Source organism: Manis javanica, chromosome X, assembly GCF_040802235.1.
Source record: "Manis javanica isolate MJ-LG chromosome X, MJ_LKY, whole genome shotgun sequence".
Classification (NCBI taxonomy): domain Eukaryota; kingdom Metazoa; phylum Chordata; class Mammalia; order Pholidota; family Manidae; genus Manis; species Manis javanica.
In genome coordinates, this window is record NC_133174.1 from 3,649,151 (window position 1) to 3,667,593 (window position 18,443).

The following is an 18,443-nucleotide window of genomic DNA, read 5'->3' on the forward strand; positions in this document are numbered from 1 at the left end:
ATCTTCAGACGAAAACCAGACTTTCCCACACTGGAGGTGACTTCGAGAAGGACAGGTTCTCTCCCGAACAATAAGGAACAAACACAGATATGGAAACCGTTTCCAGGATATATGTTAAGTCCTAGAATCTCCTTTTCCTTCTGGAATACCTCAAGCAATTGCTGCCTTCCCACTGCCCTTCGCTTTTCAGGCATTGACCCGTTAATGCCGTGACACGCGCTCTGAGCCACATCGTGAACGTGCGCACCCATAATTGCAGCAGCACTTGGGGGGTGGAATCTGCTTCAGCAGGTAGCAGGAGGAGTGACAAAGGAGGATGGAGAGCCCTTCCTGAAGGGGTTAAAATTTTATTTATTTTATGTCCTCATTTGCTCAGACTCTCCAGTTAATGAGCTGAGCTTTCCAAACCATTTATTTCCTTTAATGGAAAAGAGAAACTCACAGATGGATTTATTTTTCTCCAACTTAGTCTGTTAAAATATATTGTCATATGGCACCTCATAGTACCTTTCATACAGATTTAGACAGTTTTTTTTTTTAATAGACACCTACTTTTCTACTAAAGTTTTCACACGTCTGACCTCAGATTACATTAATGTCATGGATGAAAAAGTGCCGGCTCTTGAGTTTTGTTAATGTGTCATGATGCTTACGGACTTCTTCACAGAGACAAAATAAATGAGTGTTGGATTTTCTTTCCTGAATACCCCAAAACGCAGTGTTTCTGAAGGCTAAAACCCTTGGTTCAGTCTTAGCACCAGCTTATTTGCTTATTTTAATCTACCACGTACCACTTCTCCTGCCTCTTTTTCCCTTACAGAATTGTTTGTGCCATTTTTCTGGTTTTCTGCAATGTTTTGCACATCTCTTTTCTGTGACGTCAGCAGGAGGACTATCTGCTTTCTGCCAGTTTGTCTCCTTGAGTCTCTGCCTCCATCTTCCGGTGGACCTGGTGTTTTCTACATGGCCACTTCAGTTCTGACCGAGGCACGTCATCATAATGACTGTGTCTCCCTCACCTTTGTACTCTCTATACAGAAATGTGTGCTGGCTGGTTATATAATTTACTCTTGCAAATCCTTATTGTTGGCCTCTGTCACTTTAACATGACCATTGTTCATCTGTTGATGAGCTATGTCATAAGAATACATCCTTGCACCTTTTCTTCCATGCGTACCGCCTGTCCGACGCTGTGCTATGCACTTCGCCTTAGATGTCCCTTTTGATCTTCATAGTTAAAGGAGGTTTGTGTTGTATTAGTATCGGGTTTGGCTGTAGCAGAAAACAGTGAGTAACAGAAGCTTCCATCAGAGGCCAGCTTGCATCCCCCTCTCATGGGGGACTGGACGGGCCCCCATCTCAGCGATGCCAACTCCGGGCTCGCTGCCACCACCTGCAGGGTGCAACAGCTTCCTCTTGGTGGGGAAGGATGCTGCAGTCCACCCAGGGGCAGCGCGGTGCACGCAGGGATGGATGGACAAGGGAGAAAGGAAGGGCGTGAAGGTCAGCCATCTCCCCACAAAGACATCCAGATTCTCCCAGCTGCACCCCACACTCCAGAAGTGGGCCGGCCGTGCACAGCTAGGAGGTGAAACCTTCATTATGGGCGCCCACGTGCCCAGGTGACTGTGGAAGGCTGGGAGAGCAGCTAGCAGTCTCCCCCAAAGTGATTTCTCCCATTTGCAGACAGGGAGACAGGATTGTAGGACGTCACATACAGTAAGAGAGTGGGACTACGGAGCTGGTTCCCCAACCAACACTGTCTGCTTCTAGAGTCTGCCCCTCCCTCAACAGGTGCATCCTCCTCTAAGGCAGGAAATTCTTGTGCTCACACTCACAGAGATGGCTCTGCCTCCTAACAGTCTGTCTGGGCGTCTGCACACCTCCATGGACTGTTTCTGGGATAGCTCCTTGTCATCTTGTTCCTGAGCTGAAGCTGTCTTTGGGGATGTCACCTCTGTTCTGCCCACGACGGGCTCCATCCCTGACTTGTGTCCCACCCCCATGCCCCTCCATGGACATCCCCCTCTGATGGCATGGTGACTCACGTGTCCTGCTTAATTCTGACGGCTGCCCAATGTTGGCCACCAAGAGACCCCATATAGATATATTTCCAAAGCCTTGGACCTCCTCACCTATTTATCTGCCATTACCAGATGCGTCCCAGCAGCCTGCGTCTCCAACATGGTTCGGACCGTGTCGGGCATGGAATGGTTTTTAGGCAGGATGCCCAGGTGGCCCCGAGGAGAGACGTGGAGCGCGGACTTCCCGGTGCCCACACCGGCCGTCATGATGACAGCCAACTCCTTCCCTCTCCCAGCCCTCTGCTGCTGGTCCCATCATCTCATTCGGTTACGGGCTGACCCAGCACATCCTGTAGGCCATCCTTCTGTGGGAGGCACTGCATGCTGGGCATTTGAGAGAGGTGGGACAGAGTTCCTGCCCTCAGAGAGCAAATAAGCCAGCAAGAGAAATGGGGTCCACCGACAGTGACACACCTCACAGTGTGCTTTCATGGTGAAATCGTTGAGCAGGACAAAACCATGGATAACATCCAGATGGGGATTTGGACACGCTGCTGGGGGTGGGGGTTGGGGAGGAGGTGTTGTGGGGGGCCTTGCGGAGGAGGATCTCAGCACACAGAGGCACAGAGGGGCAGGGCAGATGTAGCATGCACTGGGCATCCACTTGCTGCCAGGATTTCTGCTTCTGTCTCCCAGCGTGAAAACTGAGGCTCTGCCTAAGAGAGGTTTTTGTTTTTGGACCGTCAGGCATCACCCGGGGTAGCTAGGGGAGCTCTGATTCCCACCTGGATTTGAGGGACGTCCTCTCAGCCACGGCCTTGGCTGCGTCCTCTGCCTTCTTACTGCAGCCAGCTGCCGGAGAAGGCAGAACACGATCCATGACCCATTAGCCCAGCACTGAATCACTCAGGTTGGGGCTACTGGGAAATGGTAGGACTGTGCCTCTGGGGCCAAGCTAAAGAGGGCTGGGTCCACAGTGCTCTTTGATCATGTGCGTGTCCTCAGAAGACACTGGGGCCGGGGTGGCTCCAGTGGGGGCCACACTGTAACATCTTTGGATCTAAGAAACAAATTAGGGAGTTGGTGTTACATGGCTGCAAGGATCGGGGAACACACAGAATGGTGTTTGAGGTGTATTGCAGAAGCAGTGAGGCCCCTGTGGCCTTGGGAACCAGGGATGGAATTACAGATGTCAGTAGGCGACAGCATTTCAGAGGTACAGGCGAGGGTCCCCTTGGAGAGAGCTGTCTGCTGCGGGAAAGCAGAACAGTATTTGAAGTGGTTCTTGAAGAGCTTCAGGATGGTGATAGAGGCAGAAACCCTGCCAGCACTGGGAGCCCACGATGTCTGTGTGTGGCCTATATGCTGTATGCATGGCACCCTTCAAGGGTCAGCATAAATCTTGGCAAAGGCTTGCACCTGAACACCATTCGTCCAGGGGAAATCCAAAGGGGAGTGATGCGTTAAGAGGCAATGCTGAAGTCATTTAAACTTAGTTGTCCCTAATCTTTAAGAATCCTAGGTGGGGAAAAGACTGTCTTAAGACATGCCTTACAGTGGCAAGAGATTTAAGAGCAGATGGAAGCCAATGTGTTTTCCATTTAGATCGACTGCAGCTTTGTAGTCTCATATATTCCTGGGTGGTCATTGCTACATACCCGGTACTGTTCTGAGAGCTTAACACCTAAGAGTAAAGTTTTGATGCTCCAGGCAATGCCACGATTGCCCTCATTTTACGGAAGAGCAGACTGGGCACTTGGACACAGACGGGTTAACGTCTGGTGGCTTTTTGTATCCCAAGAGAAGCCATCCACTGGTCCCTGAACACTTGCCTTTAAAACCGTTGGCCAAGCCCCTGCCTTCTGCACACTGCAGTCTCTGCCTCCCTCTCTCTCTCTCTCTGCTTAGTCTCTGTGCAAGTCTTATGCAGCATCAGGCTAAGCAAGCCAGGTGTCTACCTGTTTCATGAAGACACCTGCCTCCCCTGGAATGAGAGATGCTTTGAGCACCTGCACTGCCCTCCTGCATCGTAATTTGCTCAGAAGAGCACAGAAAACTCACATCCTCGGGTCTCATCCTCACCTTTGTACTCGAGTTGTTCTGCACTGCCTCTCTCTTCTTCAGAGCTGGTAATTCCTTCCTACCGTTCGCTGCCAGGTCTTCACAGCTTAGGCTGGTGCACATCTGAGGCCAGCTTCTGATTTGTTTCACTGAGAATAAGTCATGCTTTACTTCCTGGTTTACCACTCAGATGGGTTCATGCAGGGACTCAAGTCAGGCTGTGGTAACCATTAGCCCTGATACCACAGGCGCCTGTCCCAGATGAGGTTTCTTCTAACGGCTGCCATACATACAGGGTTTTCTCAACCTGGCCTCTGTTGACTTTGAGGGCCAGGCAGTTCTTTGTGGTGGGGGTGGGGGCTGCTGTCCATTGCATTGAGCATGTTGAGCAGCATTTCTGGCAGTTCCCCTCTCCGTGTCAGTAGTAAACCCACCCCAGGTGCAATAAAGCAGTCTGCAGACATTACCTGCAGGGTTCCCCCAGTCGAAATGGTGCAGTAAATCCATGCCTTCAGTAGAGGGGAGGTGAGAGCCCCCAGGTGTCGCCCAGACGAAACGGTGTGGTGCATTCATGCCTTTAATAGTGGGGAGGTGACAGTCTAGGAGGAAGGAGCCCAGCCGACCGAGTCACTCAGGGACACACATACTGAGACCCGTCAACTGGAATGTCACCAGCACAGGAGACAGCTCTTCTGCGCTTTGGCCTAGAAAAGATGTGCCCCATGCTGCTCTCGTGGGGCCAGAACTCGTCACGGGGCCTCACCGAACTGCAGGGAAGCAGCAGTGTGAGCAGAAGAGGTGGGCTGCCTGGGGGCTTGAGCAGAAAGGAGGTGAGCTCATTTTTGTGGAATCCATGTTCTTGGTGAGGGTGCCTTTCTTGGGCCCCCATGGGTTAGAAATGGCCCCAAATGGCACTGCAGCAACGTGAGATGTTTCTGGTTATGTTTTGTGGCGCCGCGTTCATACCTGAGCACAGAAGAGTTTTCTGAACTGTCTTCTCTGACGCTCAGACTTCTGCAGGGCAGCCATCTGGAAATCTGGGGAGGCTTAGAAGAGCCGGGAGTTCTGGGGTCTGGATCCCGAGAGCTGTGTTGACAGCTGCTATAGATGCCAAGCCCAGAATTCGGAATGCCGTGTGGGGCTCCTGTCTCATCGGGAGAGGCAGGAACTTGGGGTAAAGGTGAGGAGAAGCCTGAGGGCCCTCCCCAGGGGGTGTTATTAGGTTTGCAGGGAGTGGAACGTGATCCGACTCGGAGAGGTCCATGGGAGCCACTGATGCTTGAATTTTAAATACTTAAAGCTGATTTTAAAACTGATCCTTTAAACTGATCTTCTTAAATGTTAGAACATAACCGTATTTCAGGTTTAGTGTCCGACTCCCTTCTTTTCAAAGAAGGAGCATTGCCGAATGGCGTGTATGGTCTCTCTCTGCTCTTGGTATCTGTCTTCCTGTTCCGGGGTCGTACACCCCTCAGATCCCAGGGAATCTCAGGGAACCCCAGACCCACTGGATTCACCCTGTCCCTGATTTATTTTAACATTGATGAAGTAGCTGTTTCAGGTTTATACTCGGAAGTCACCGAGTCAGGATCCAGCCTAGGAGTCAAGCTTTTCTCACGGAATTTCTATTTGTCTTTTTGTCAAATGACTATCAGCTTTCCTTTCTCATGAACTGAGGAGTTGCATCCATTTGGTGGTGATTCCATATAAAGATATGTGTCAGCGGGTAGGTGGTGATTTCCACAGCATTTTGGATTACGGGGACCTAATACCATAACCACAGGCCACTGACGTCTTTGACTGTTATTTGTGACAATTGTTTCTCTTAAATTTGGGAGCATTTTTCAAACCTCAGTAGAGGGACTGTTCTTATGGTTCCTCAAAATACGTTTTAAAAACATGTCCCTCTTCATGCCCCTGTGTGCTTGCTTCAACATTTAATAACTGCTTTCCTAGTTGACTGAACTTCAGTTATTAATGTTTTTAAGCTCCCATTGTAGTTAAACTATTTATCTGTCACAGAGGTGAGAAATAAACTATCTTTTTTCTGCATCCACTGGAGTTATAACCATAGTGAAAGAACCATTTCTTTAATACACATTTTTCTAGCATATGGAAAAATCCGGGGTAAGATTCATTGTCAATATAATTTTTGGAGGTGGAACTACACATACCCACTAGAAATATAAGGTGACACCTGGCGCCTCATATTTAATCCCAAGACTGGGATTTATTCTTTCCCTTCAAAGACATCAATTCCTGAGTCGCTGGTGAATAACAACAGAATCTCACAGCAAGGACCCATATCTTGTAAATCTACGTGCAGCAAAATGCAGACCCATTGCTTTTGTTTGATGAAATTTAGTGGTCCGAAGAAATAGTGCTGAGAATAAGCAATCTATCATTTTACAAGACGTTTTGATTGTAACATAGAAAGCCTACCCATTGAATCTTCAGAAAAAGTAATTCTTGATCCTAGACGTGAAGCTATGGAGTGCTCGCACCGTCCCCCCCAGGAGACCATGCCGGACATTTCCTGACCGGCCTTTGGGTCTGTCTACCAGGTCACGTCCCGGCCGGCTTGGCTAAGGCGGTAATAACAGAGCCCGTGTGTGCAGCTTTCAAACACCAGCAGGAAATACATGCCCTTAAGATGAATTTGTTCCAGGAGCCTGCACTCTTTGGGGGTTTTAAGTGTCCCGAGACTTGAGTCGAATTTCAAGTTTGAACCACTCTCCAGGTTCGCGGTGTTCAGACCAGGAGCAGCAGGGACTCCTGCCCTCCTGTCTCTGTAACAGCGCTGGCCTGGCTGACCCACTACCCCTGAGGATGGAGGCCAAGGGGTTGCAGGTGTCCCTAAAAATGCTTCCAAGGGAAATCTGGCAGGAAAGGCGGAAGTGAGGAGTTGATGTAAAGCATCCTCAGGTAACCCACCCACTTCTCTTCTGGACTCCCTGGAGGAGGTGACCATGTCTACACATTCTTTCTGCAGTCTGACCTCTGCTTGTCAGCTAGCTGTGCCTACTCTCTGAAAAGCAGGTGTGCTGAGCATGTGTAAATGGACGCAGACATAATGTGCCGCCCCTCCCAACATCAACTACACCCAGTACAGCGGCGTCCCATTACGGGTTCCCTGTAATACACCCATTTATGACACATTCACTTTGCTTGTACCGTGCAACCCATTTCTTTCCAGGAACACCACCCAGGCTCACTCCCCGTTGAATAAGCTTGTCTAAGGCTGGGGTCTCTCAGAGAACCACATGGTTCCCCATGACAATTTGCATTGTTTCATTCCAGTAACTTATCTTGTACTTGGGTCATTTGGTCACTAAATACCCGTAGTTACAAAAGTGACCATTACCATTATACATGCAAATTGTGAAAGCAGATTAAAGAGGTGTGTGATGCCTGCTGGTGCAAAGGTCCCTAAGGTTTTATGCGAAAACACTGAAAGCATGGTGAGTTCTGCGCCTGATTCTGCTTTGCTTCACGTGCATTGCTTCTCTGTCTAGCCGCTGTCTCTTTCATTCCTAGGAGGCAGTTTTCAGACCTCTATCAGAGGATGTTTGATTAGCAGTCCGCCCCACAGAAAGTCATGACATTGTAGAATAAACAGGACATTAATCAATTATTTCATAATTGTACAGCAGTTTTTTGTAAAAATTTCAGTATTTGGGGCTTTCATGGCACACAGAACTCACACATTAAAAAAGATTGAACCGTCTTCCCACGAGGCCCATGCATTTCCCGAATTTGGAAGTCTGAACAGCTTTATTAAGGTGCAACATAGAGAGCGTGACATTCACATGCAATCATTTTTAGTAAATGTATAGAGTTCTGCAGCTCTAGTGAAGCGACTCTTCCTATGAGAACATTTAGTTGGCCCCCTAAAGATCGTCTGTAACCCTTTGCAGCCCCCTTCTGTCCTCTCCTCCCACATTCATTTAATTCTTGACTTCGTATGTCTGGATTTTCTCAAACCGAGAAAATGAAATACTGTGGTCCTTGTGTGTTCTGTGTTGTTCCCGATGGCTCTATTTGTGCGTGTGTGCATTTTGCATGTGTGCAAGTTATTTATCTCTCCTGTACATATTACCACTCAGCCAACCTCTCCTCTTATTTTATTCTAAGCAGAGATGCAGACATGTTTAAAATGTTAATGTGGGAGCACAAGAGTGGGCAGAGGTGAAAGGCGATGACCTGTCTCGTTGGTGTATATGTACTGAGTGCCCGCTTTACTTCTCCAGCTGAAAGTGTATCGCACTAAAATGACCGTCCCCTTGGCGTTCTGGGCTCCAACAATCAGTAGGCCTTTTCCACTCCTCCCGGCACAGCATCTCATTAAGGAGATAGGAACAAGCAGGAGGCAGAGAGCAGAGGGCGCTTGGGAGGGAGGCGGTGGGGAGAGAGGCTGATTCTGCATAAGTGCACACGGCCGTGGTGACACTGGCATTGTGGCGCCCGTCAGCGTGTGCTTTCTTGGCAGCTACGCAAGGATGCTCGGTGGTTTAAGCTATGGCGGAGCCGTAAGCATGGGAAGTACATGCATTTCACCCGTAATTAAGTGAAGAATTTCCTCGCAGCGCCGTGTCTGTGCATGTGCCATTTGTGGTGACTGTCCTGCTCCTTTGCACGTGACTCCATCTTCTGTTCTTGTGAACCGCAGGCTCGTCCATCTGGAAAGCCTTTTTCTTCACCCCCAAGTTCACCCCCGAGGGGGCCAACGGATGCTTTTCCACCCACCTGTGTTTCTGTTACGGGCAGTACATCACTCACCACGACCCGCCTTTGCTCTTTGATATTTCCAAAGACCCGCGAGAGAGGAACCCCTTAAGCCCGAGGACCGAGCCGCGGTTCCGGGAGATCGTGGCCACGATGCAACAGGCTGCGGACCTCCACACCCGGGCCCTGCAGGCGGTCCCCAACCAGCTGTCGCTGGGGAATATCCTCTGGAAGCCCTGGCTCCAGATGTGCTGCTCATCCTCGGGCCTGTCCTGCCAGTGCGACCGGGAAGCCCAGGACGAAAGAGAGACACTTTAGCCAGCGTGCGCCCACCTCCTCCCTACACCCCCACCTCCCCCAGCTGGGTGCCCCTCCATGCATGGCCTGCCGGGCCAGCACCACAGACGCATCAATTCCCTGTCACCTCACCTGAAGCCTCCACCGAGGGCCCCCCGCGGGACAGCTACCCCATGGGAAGGAATCAGGACTTACCGCCTAGGGAGGGCATGTGGCCAAAGCCCGTGGCTTTCCTGTAAATGCGACGGGGGGTGGGGGTGGGGTCAGAATGAGCGTGGCCAACAGCAGCACAGACAGTAGGAAGGTGCCCACCTCTCCTGGTCACCCCTGAGGAAATGTGTGTGAGGAATGGGGCAATGTGTCATTTATTCCATGACTGTGTGTGGCACCCTGGCTGCCATGACCCCCATCCCCCACCTAGTGCAATAGTAATAAAGAGAATAACATTGAAAAAGTGTTCAGTAAATCTTAACATATGCAACTGTCCCTTCCGTACCAACACCAGATGATGTGAAGGTCCAGTCTGGTCACAGGAAGGTAAATCCCAGCATCATTTAGAACACATACTAAATACTCTAGATGACATGTTTTTATATATGCACAGCCTCTTTCTTTCCTGGACAAGGGTGAGGTATCTAGAATGCGCAACTAAAAGCTTATCGCCGACTGAAAATGGTAGAAGCTCACAGGTGTGTTTCTGAGCCAACAGAGGCTACAGGTATTTCACGGAATCTGTCAGGCCCTCCGGTGATCTCAGGACACCCCCCTCCCGGCTGACTTCCACCCCCTGATTTGTGATATTACATTTGCGTCCTGATGTTTCTTTGGTGAATGGAAATTCAGGACTAAAAGGCTATAGCTCCACAAACTCCTTCCACGATAATTCAGAATTATTGCAATGGCAAGTGTATGATAATGTGGGGTCACAAGCAATCCATGGTCCACACCACAACCATGACATCTTTACTTCTTGGAGCGTTTAGTGATGGAAGACAGCACTCAATGTAAGTCCTTCTGTTGTGTTGTGATCTTGTCCTGTGGCCAGGAAATACCTGTGCCTCCAGTCCGCAGTGAGATGTACAGCTTTTTTTTTTTATAATTCCATTTCCCCAACCTCAGCCCTTAAGGGACAAGGCGTAATGGGGTCACATAGGAAATTGGCAGATAGGGGCACAGCAGGAGTCAGTTCTCCAGCCTGCACCCGGTGTCACTCCTGAGGAGAGAACTCAGCCTTGTGAAATAGCTTTCTGCCAGTCTGGAAAACGCAGTGCAGTCCCCACCAGCATCATGGGGTCACCGTCCCTGACCAGCCCACAGGAGCTTCCATTCTTGTGCCCAGCTGTTCATCTCTCAGAAACCCGACTGAGCATCCTGTTCACCCAGCATTTGCTCAGTTCCACGAGAGAGCGGGCAGATGGGAATCCCAGATGCACGTGGCATTAGGAGAGAAGACGTGCCCCGTCCCAGGTGTTCTGGCGATGGGGTGTAACTTCCTTTATTTATCCCCCACTGAAGAATTTCCAAGGTACAACAGCCCTTCCCACTTCCTCTTAAGATCCGCTAGTTCAGATTTCCACCTCTCTTTTCTTTTTCCTAAAATAATAGAAGTGGATTTTTTTTTTCTCTTCCTGGGAATGGTTGAAAGTCAGAAAACAAGACAGGATTCTTACCTTGAATGTGGATTTCTCATTGCAAAAGCACCTGACGTCTGTCATCCTGTGTGAGGAAATGTGATTAAGGAGGGTTGTGAGTCACCAATGTGTTAGGATGATGGCTAATGTTACTGTGCAAAAACTGTTTGACGCCACTATTAGGAACTTGTGTTTTAAGATGATGCTGTTTACCCCAAGTCCACATACACAATGCACATGAACTTTTCCACAACTCTTTGTGGTATGGGAATGTGTGTTTCAGGAGTGAATAACTTGAAGCATTTTTATAGATTATGTGAATCCGTATTTAGGGATAGAATTGTTTCAGCTGTGTGCTAACAGCAAATGAAGGACACATTTACCTCTGTTGATAAAATGGGCTTTGCAATATTTGCCTCAGAGTAGCTTAGATCACCACTGTGTATTCAAACATCAGGTTTGTTTGAAATAACCGTAATTATGTTAGATTTCCAACCATTTACCATCTGAAAGTTTTGCTTGGAATGGACAACAGGACATTGGAAGTCTTCTGCTCGGGAGAGACCTAAAATTCTTCTTTACAACCTTGTTTTGTTTTTATTTTTCCAAAGCTGTCCGTGGCTACTTACTTCCAAACCACCCCGTTGACATTACCTCTCGAGTCGCATGTCCAAATCTTGGTGGGTTCTGAAGCATTAAGCACATGCTTTAAAAAAAAGAAATCTTTATATTCCTAGTATTTCATACATGTGAGAAACTAAGCAAAGAGTAACATGCAGACAAGCGTGATTTTACAAGGTCACTAACGCTGCCTGGGATGCAAAACCACAGCCTACATACCGAGGCAATTAAGGGTTCAAGAAAGGAAACAAAGTTTAGATTGCCCTGAAGGGCGTACAGTGGAGAAGAGAGGCAGGGAAAGTATTTGATCCACGTCTGAAAATGCAACCAATAAAGGAGGTGCATGTGGTAACGGTGCCTCTGTACCTTATTGTAACATAAATGCAAAGTTAAAATAAAATTTTCCTGGCCCGTGAATAAACGCTGTGCTCTAGCGTCGTGCTTTCTCGTGTGACTCAATTCAGCAAGTGTGTGGAGTGTTTACTACATTTCTGGCACAATATTAAGCTGTGGGAATACAAGTTTCATTTCAATAAATCTTTACGGAGTCCTTAAAGCTCAAGGAAGGCCCTAATAGGTGCAGAGATGGACACGAAATAGCAGAGCCCCCGACCTCCGTGACTTGAGGGCAGGGCAAGCCAAATTATCCATCGTGCACACTGCCTTTGTAAGGACTAGTAAAACAATATCTTCATTTCCTTTAAAATCAGAAGAAGGAAAGAAAATGAACATTTGAGATTGAAGATTGTAGGTACATGGGCACCAGCATAGCCTTACAACATAAATGTAGTGTGTTTTAATATGTCTTAATGCTCTTATATGACATATGTTGATCTTCAAACACATTGACTATGTTTTTCCTTCATCCGTGGAAGTCTCAATTGGCCCCAAACCCAGGTGAAGCAGTGGCTTTGCCTGACAGGTATTTACAACAGAGATGTTTGGAGGGTCTAAATTATGATACAAGTCATTGTCCTCTCTTCTCTAACTTGGGACTGGGTTGCTGAGGAAAACCGAAGTAGGGTCAGAATAAGCGTCTGAAGCAGTAAGGAGAAGGAAAGAGCATTAGCCCTGGGATTCGGCTGGGGTCCCGTGGGACTCAGCCATTCCAGATTAAAGGCCCAGTGTGTGCATGGGAAGGCGGGCAGACCACACGTGGCAGGGACAGGTGTGCGTGGGCAGAAGACACTGATTCACAGGGGCTGCTGTGTGGCTTGCAAGTGAGCTAAAAGCTAAGACTCGTTACCTCCTCTTTAGCTCTCAGAGAGTGTGATGTGTTATCTGGGCTTCCTCCAGGGCACCTGCAACCTGCTGTGGGCCTCGTGAGTGTGCCACGCTAGAGCCTCCGGCCGTCCTTGGATTTCCTACTCCAAGAATCACACGTCCACGTTGCTGGAGCTGCTTCTAGTGAACATCACCGCACACCATGTCTTTGTTTCATGGGCCCCAAATCCAGGCATTCCTCATTTTAGTGCACTTGGCAGACGCTGTGTTTTTTACAGATGAAGGTGTGTGGCAACCCTGCGTTGAGCGGGTCTGTGAGCACCACGTTTCCAACAGCATTTGCTCACTTTGTGCATCTGTGTCACATTTTGATCCTTCTCGCAATATTTCGAACAGTGAGCTTTGATGTTACTATTGTAATTGTTTTGGGGTGCCGTGAGCCATGCCCTTGTGTAAGACGGCAAACTTAACCCATAAGTGTTGTGTGGGTTCTGACTGCTCCATTGACCGGCTGTTCCCCGTCTGCCTCTCTTTGGGTCTCCCCTATTCCCTGAGACACAACAATATTGAAATGAGGCCAATTAATGTTTTATAGTGGTCTCTAAGTGTTCAAGAGAGGAAGACACTCTTACTACAAATTCAAAGCTAAAAACAATTACTTAGAGACAAAGCAATGTTCAAAAACAAGATGAGCCAAAATCTAGGCTTCTTGCACCAAACAGCCCCGTTACGAATGCAAAGCTAAAGTTACTGAAATGCAAAGTGCTGTTTGGCTGAACACACAAGTAATCAGAAAGCGAAACAGCCGTACTGCCAATATGGAGACAGTGTGAGTGGTGTGGATGGAAGATCAAACCGGCCACCACATTCCCTTAGGACAAAGCATAAACCCGAGCGTGACCCTAAATTGCTTAAACTCTTTGAAGTCTGAGGGAGGTGAGGACGCTGCTGAAGATGAGTCGGCAGCTGGCAGAGGCTGGTTCGTGAGGTGTAAGGAAAGACGGTGTCCCCGTGACATAAAAGTGCAGGGGAATCTGCAGGTGCTGATGGAGAAGCTGCAGCCAGTTACCCAGGAGATGCAGCTAATGAATGAAGGTGGCTACACCACACAGCAGGGGTTCAGTGTAGAGGAAACAGCCTTCTGTTGGAAGAAGATGCTATCTAGGACTTGCATAGCTGGAGAGGAGAAGTCAACGCCTGGCTTCAAAGTTTCAAAGCACAGGCTGCCTCACTTGTGAGGGGCTAATGCAGCTGGTGACTTGCAGTTGAAGCCAGGGCTCACTGACCATCCTGGAAATCGCCAGGCCCTCAGGACAGATGCTACATATACTCTGCCTGTGCTATCTAAGTGGAGCGACAAAGCCTGGGTGACAGCACAGTTGTTTACAACATGGTTTGCTGAATGTTTTGAGCCCACTGCTGAGACCTACTGCATAGAACAAGATTCCTTTCAAAATATTGCTGTTCATTGACTGTCCTGGCCACCCAAGAGCTCAGATAGGGATGCACAACAAGAGTCGTGCTATTTTCATGCCTGCTAACACAGCATCCAGTCTGCAGCCCATGCAGCAAGGAGTCATTTCAAATTTTAAGACTTCCTGAAGAAAGACATTTCATCAGGCTCTAGCTGCCAAAGATAGTGATTCCTCTGATGAATCTGGGCAGAGCCCACTGAAAACCTTCTGGAAAGGGTCCTTCATTCTAGGTGCCATCAAGAACATTTGTGATTCATGGAAAGACGTCAGCATATCCACACGAACAGGGTTTGGGAGAAGTTGGTTCCAATCCTCACAGATGACCTTGAGGGGTTCAGGGCTTCAGTGGGGGTGATTCAACTGTAGAAGTGGTAGAAGAAGCAAGATAACTAGAATTAAAAATGGAAGCTAAAGAAGTGAGCTTAGCAGTTTGATTGAATTGCTGCAATCTGTTGATAAAACTTGAACAGACAAGGAGCTGACTTTTGATGAGCAAAGAAAGTGGTTTCTTGAGATGGAATCTACACCTGGTGAAGATGCTGTGAAGACTGTTGACATGACAATGAACGATTTGGAATATTCCATACACTTAGTTAACAAAGCAGAGGCTGGACTCTAATTTTGAAAGAAGTCCTGTGTGTAAAGTGCCATCAAATACCATCGCCTTCTACGGAGAAATCAGTGACAGGAAGATGCAGCCAGTGTCACTGTCTTTTTTTAACAAACTGCCGCAGCCACCCCTGCCTTCAGTGGCAATCACCCCGATCAGTCAGTAGCCATCACCTTGGAAGCAAGATCCTCCCACAGTAGAAAGATTATGACTCACTGAAAGTTCAGAAGATGGTTAGTGCTTTTTAGCAATAAAGTATCTTTAAATTAAGGTCTGTACATTGTTATTTTGGACATAATGCTATTGCACACCTCACAAACTCTGGTATAGTATAAACATAACTCTTACATGGCCTAGGAATCCCCAAGAGTCATTGGCCTCACTTTATGGCTCTGTCTGCTTTCTCGTGGTGGTCTGGAAGTGGACTGGAGATGGCTTTGAGGTAGGCCAACAGTGATCGTGAAGGACTAATATTTCACAAGGTCAAATGCTATGGTGGAGGACCGACATCAGCTTTCCTAACTGGAACACTAGCAGTCTGAAAACTGCCTGTGTGTTTGCACATAGGAAAAATTATCATGGAGTGACTTGTCAGTTTTCTAAGAAGGATATAAAGGACCCTCCTGTATAGGAGACCCTCAAACGTTTGCCCTCAAAATCGTTCTGTGCATGAAGTCCAAATTCTTGTCAGTGACTTTTCATGATAATGTTGTCTGTTTTGCATGGCAAATGCATCAAACTGTGCGATGTCTAAATATGCTGTACCCAATAAACCAGCACAATCCCTTTCATATTGACAGCTAGGTATAGATTTGGCACAACTGAATAGATGAAGATCTCAGGCTTCAAACTATATTACCTGTGCTGAGAGGTGGTGCTGTTTCTCTAAAGGCAACATTTCCAGTGAATATGTTTTTATAAATATGTACTTTGAATTGCCTATCAAAATTTATATTGTCGAAATTTAACAAAGTTTAAAACTAAGTGCATAAAGTGCTATATGTACAAAGATGGGGCATATTCCCTAGTGGGCAGGGCCCCTTTGAAATAGAAACTGTCACCTGGCTCCAATGTAGTTTCATGTCAGTGGGTATTGTGCAGCGGTGTTTCCCACTTAACCTATCATTATGTTGGGACCACAGGGGACACCCAGGCCTGGCCAGAAAGCTCCCACACATTCCTATTTATTTGTGGCCACTGAATGCAGATTATCCAGTCAAGGCCTCTGAGCTGGTCCTGGGAATGGTGATGCCACAAGGCCTGGATCCTTGAGTCACACTCTGGAATCAACAGGTGACTGTCACCTGATCAAAATCTAAACTTTAGTCTTTCAAGCCACCGAGATTTGGAGTCTGTTAGGGTAACCAGCAGCTGGAGTCAGTTACGTTGACTCATGCACATGATGTTGGCCACACTATAAACTGGACATTTTGTGATAGCTCTTTGGATTGCAAGCAGTTTTTTGGACGTACTGGTGCCGGTGTAAGTAGAAGCCCCGTGCATTTATTCTTTTTGTGTCTACGTGTGGTTTTTAAATTCTATTAGAATAAGAACACCTAATGAGATCTATTCTCTTCACATGTCTTTAGGTGTGCAGAGCGATATTCCTAAATATAGGCACAATGCTGTGCACTAGACCTCTAGAATTTATTCATCTTCTGTAAGTGACCCTCTACACCCATTGAACGGCTCCCCATTCATTTCCCTTCCCCTCTCCCCCAATCCTTGGAAACCAGCATTCTGTTCTCTGCTTCCATGAGTTTGACTACGTGTGACTCCTTGTGTGAGTAGAATCATGCAGTGTCTGTCCTTCACTGACTCACTTATTTCACGTAACATAACGTCCCTGAGGTTCACCCTTGTGGAGTGTTGCAGGATTTCCTTCATTTCTAAGATGAAGGGTGGCTATTATCAGAAAACAGAGAAGGGCAGCAAGGATTGGCGAGGATGTGGAGAAATTGGACCCCTCACTCACCATCGGTAATGCAAAGTAGTACAGCCACAAAAGCGCATGGTATGGAGGCACCTTAAAGGATTAAAGGTAGAACTACCCTGTGATCCAGCCATCATGCTTCTAGGTATTTCTACAAAATAACTGAAATCAGGATCTTGAAGAAAGATTAGCCCAGCCATGTTCACTGCCGCATTATTCACAAAGGCCAAGACATGGAAACCCCTTCAGTGCCCACTGAGGGGTGAATGGGCAAAGGCAATGTGGTACATGCATTCTTTAACGACTGTCAACTGTGTGAAAATGGGTATCAGGTAAAATTAAAGACAAAAATAAGGTCAAGACGACCCCCTATTGACAGTGGCCCAGAATTGAGGGTAAGCGGCTACACACCTGTAGTTTGGCCGAGAAGGAAGTATGGATGCTTTATGCCAACACACCCTGAGGATTACTTAAAGACTGAGGTTCTTTTTTCAACCTAGGATGTTACATTTTGCTTCACTGATTATATGATAGCAAATATCAAAATGTGTCACCTCTATTGAGGAAGGATGGGGATTTTAATGGCCAAATTTCCCAATGAATGTATTTTTTATAAATGATCCTTTGAATTCCCTATACATGCATAACCTTTTCAATGCCCTTCAAAAATATTCTTGTGCATATATAAAGGACTCCAGTGAGTGTTTTGTTGATGAGATTTTTTTAGTTTTGGAGATAAATCAAAAGGCAATGTAATGTTTTTCAGCCAACTTCTTTCAGCGACCTCTGAAATACCACGTAACTCGTGCTTAATGTGGCTAATTAATTCATGAGATTCTTGCTTGCCTGCATGTTTCTTTAAAAGTCACGGTTGGAAATGTCCTCATAATGCGTCATTTTCTTGTTAAACTCTGAGGACGTCTGCAGCAAGGTTTGAAAGCGGTGTTGTTTAGTGCTTCTCGGGTTGAAGGTGACAAGTGCCATGTGAAAAGGTTGGCAGAAGTCGGAGTTTCAAGTAATTCAGAAAAGGACAGGCGTGGCCTTTTATCAGACGAGGGAAATGCAGGCTTTGGCAATGGCTAAGAGAAAGAGGTACCACACAGGCCTTCCATTAGGGCTTTTATCAGGAGACCCGGTCCCAGCTATCACACCCACAGCAGAGATAAAGTGAGCTTCTGCAACACGTCCCGTCCTGCTGAGGGTGGACAGGACATCAGTCCCAGGGGCCATGCACTGATGTGCTAGGCTCGAATCTGAAATGATTTTTGGTTAGAATCATTAACTCAGAGCTGTTTCCAAGTGCTCTTTGGGTTAATCTAGTTAATCTTCACTGAACATCTAGCAGGTGGATGTTATGATTGTCCTGTTATAAGTACAGAAAACAGGACATACATAGGCTGCCTTATGCTTAGAGTTAGGTGGCGATCTCTTGGTTTAAAAAAAAGTAAATGGATAGACATGCATATCTCTGTGTAAGACCGCACACACTATCTACTGCACAACCCCAGAGGTGATATGAACACACCGCAGTCGGAAGAGTGCTTCGTAAATCTGCACGGTGCACAGCCTGTCCCACCGTATGTAGGAGAATCAGTTAGATTGTGACACTATATAAATAGATGGAGATAGAAGTCGTTGATAGCACTTAACTATCTTGATTTGCCTAGCAAGGAACATGGGGATGCCGGGTGAATTGAACCCCATGCATTGAATCTATGAGCTGGCAGATAGCCTTGAGACATTTTCAGACGAAAAGAAGCAATCTGAGTGTACTGACCCTGAAAATAGAGTTCAAATTAATAGAGAGGTTGGTTTATTGCAGTCAGAGAAAGAGGGCACACG

General features: G+C 47.2%; 1 protein-coding gene across 12 annotated transcripts in view; it reads left to right on the plus strand.

Moving 5' to 3' along the window:
- STS (steroid sulfatase) overlaps positions 1-18,443 on the plus strand; it is a 485,388-nt gene that overhangs the window by 124,351 nt on the left and 342,594 nt on the right. For 4 of the 12 annotated variants that reach the window (XM_037013464.2, XM_037013465.2, XM_037013463.2 and 1 more), the window contains one exon: positions 8,755-11,504. The exons of the other annotated variants lie outside the window; for them this stretch is intronic. In XM_037013464.2, the coding sequence (XP_036869359.2) occupies positions 8,755-9,128 (374 nt within the window). In that variant the 3' untranslated portion in view covers positions 9,129-11,504. Of the gene's footprint in view, positions 1-8,754; positions 11,505-18,443 lie in introns of those variants that run through there. 12 annotated transcript variants of the gene reach the window in all.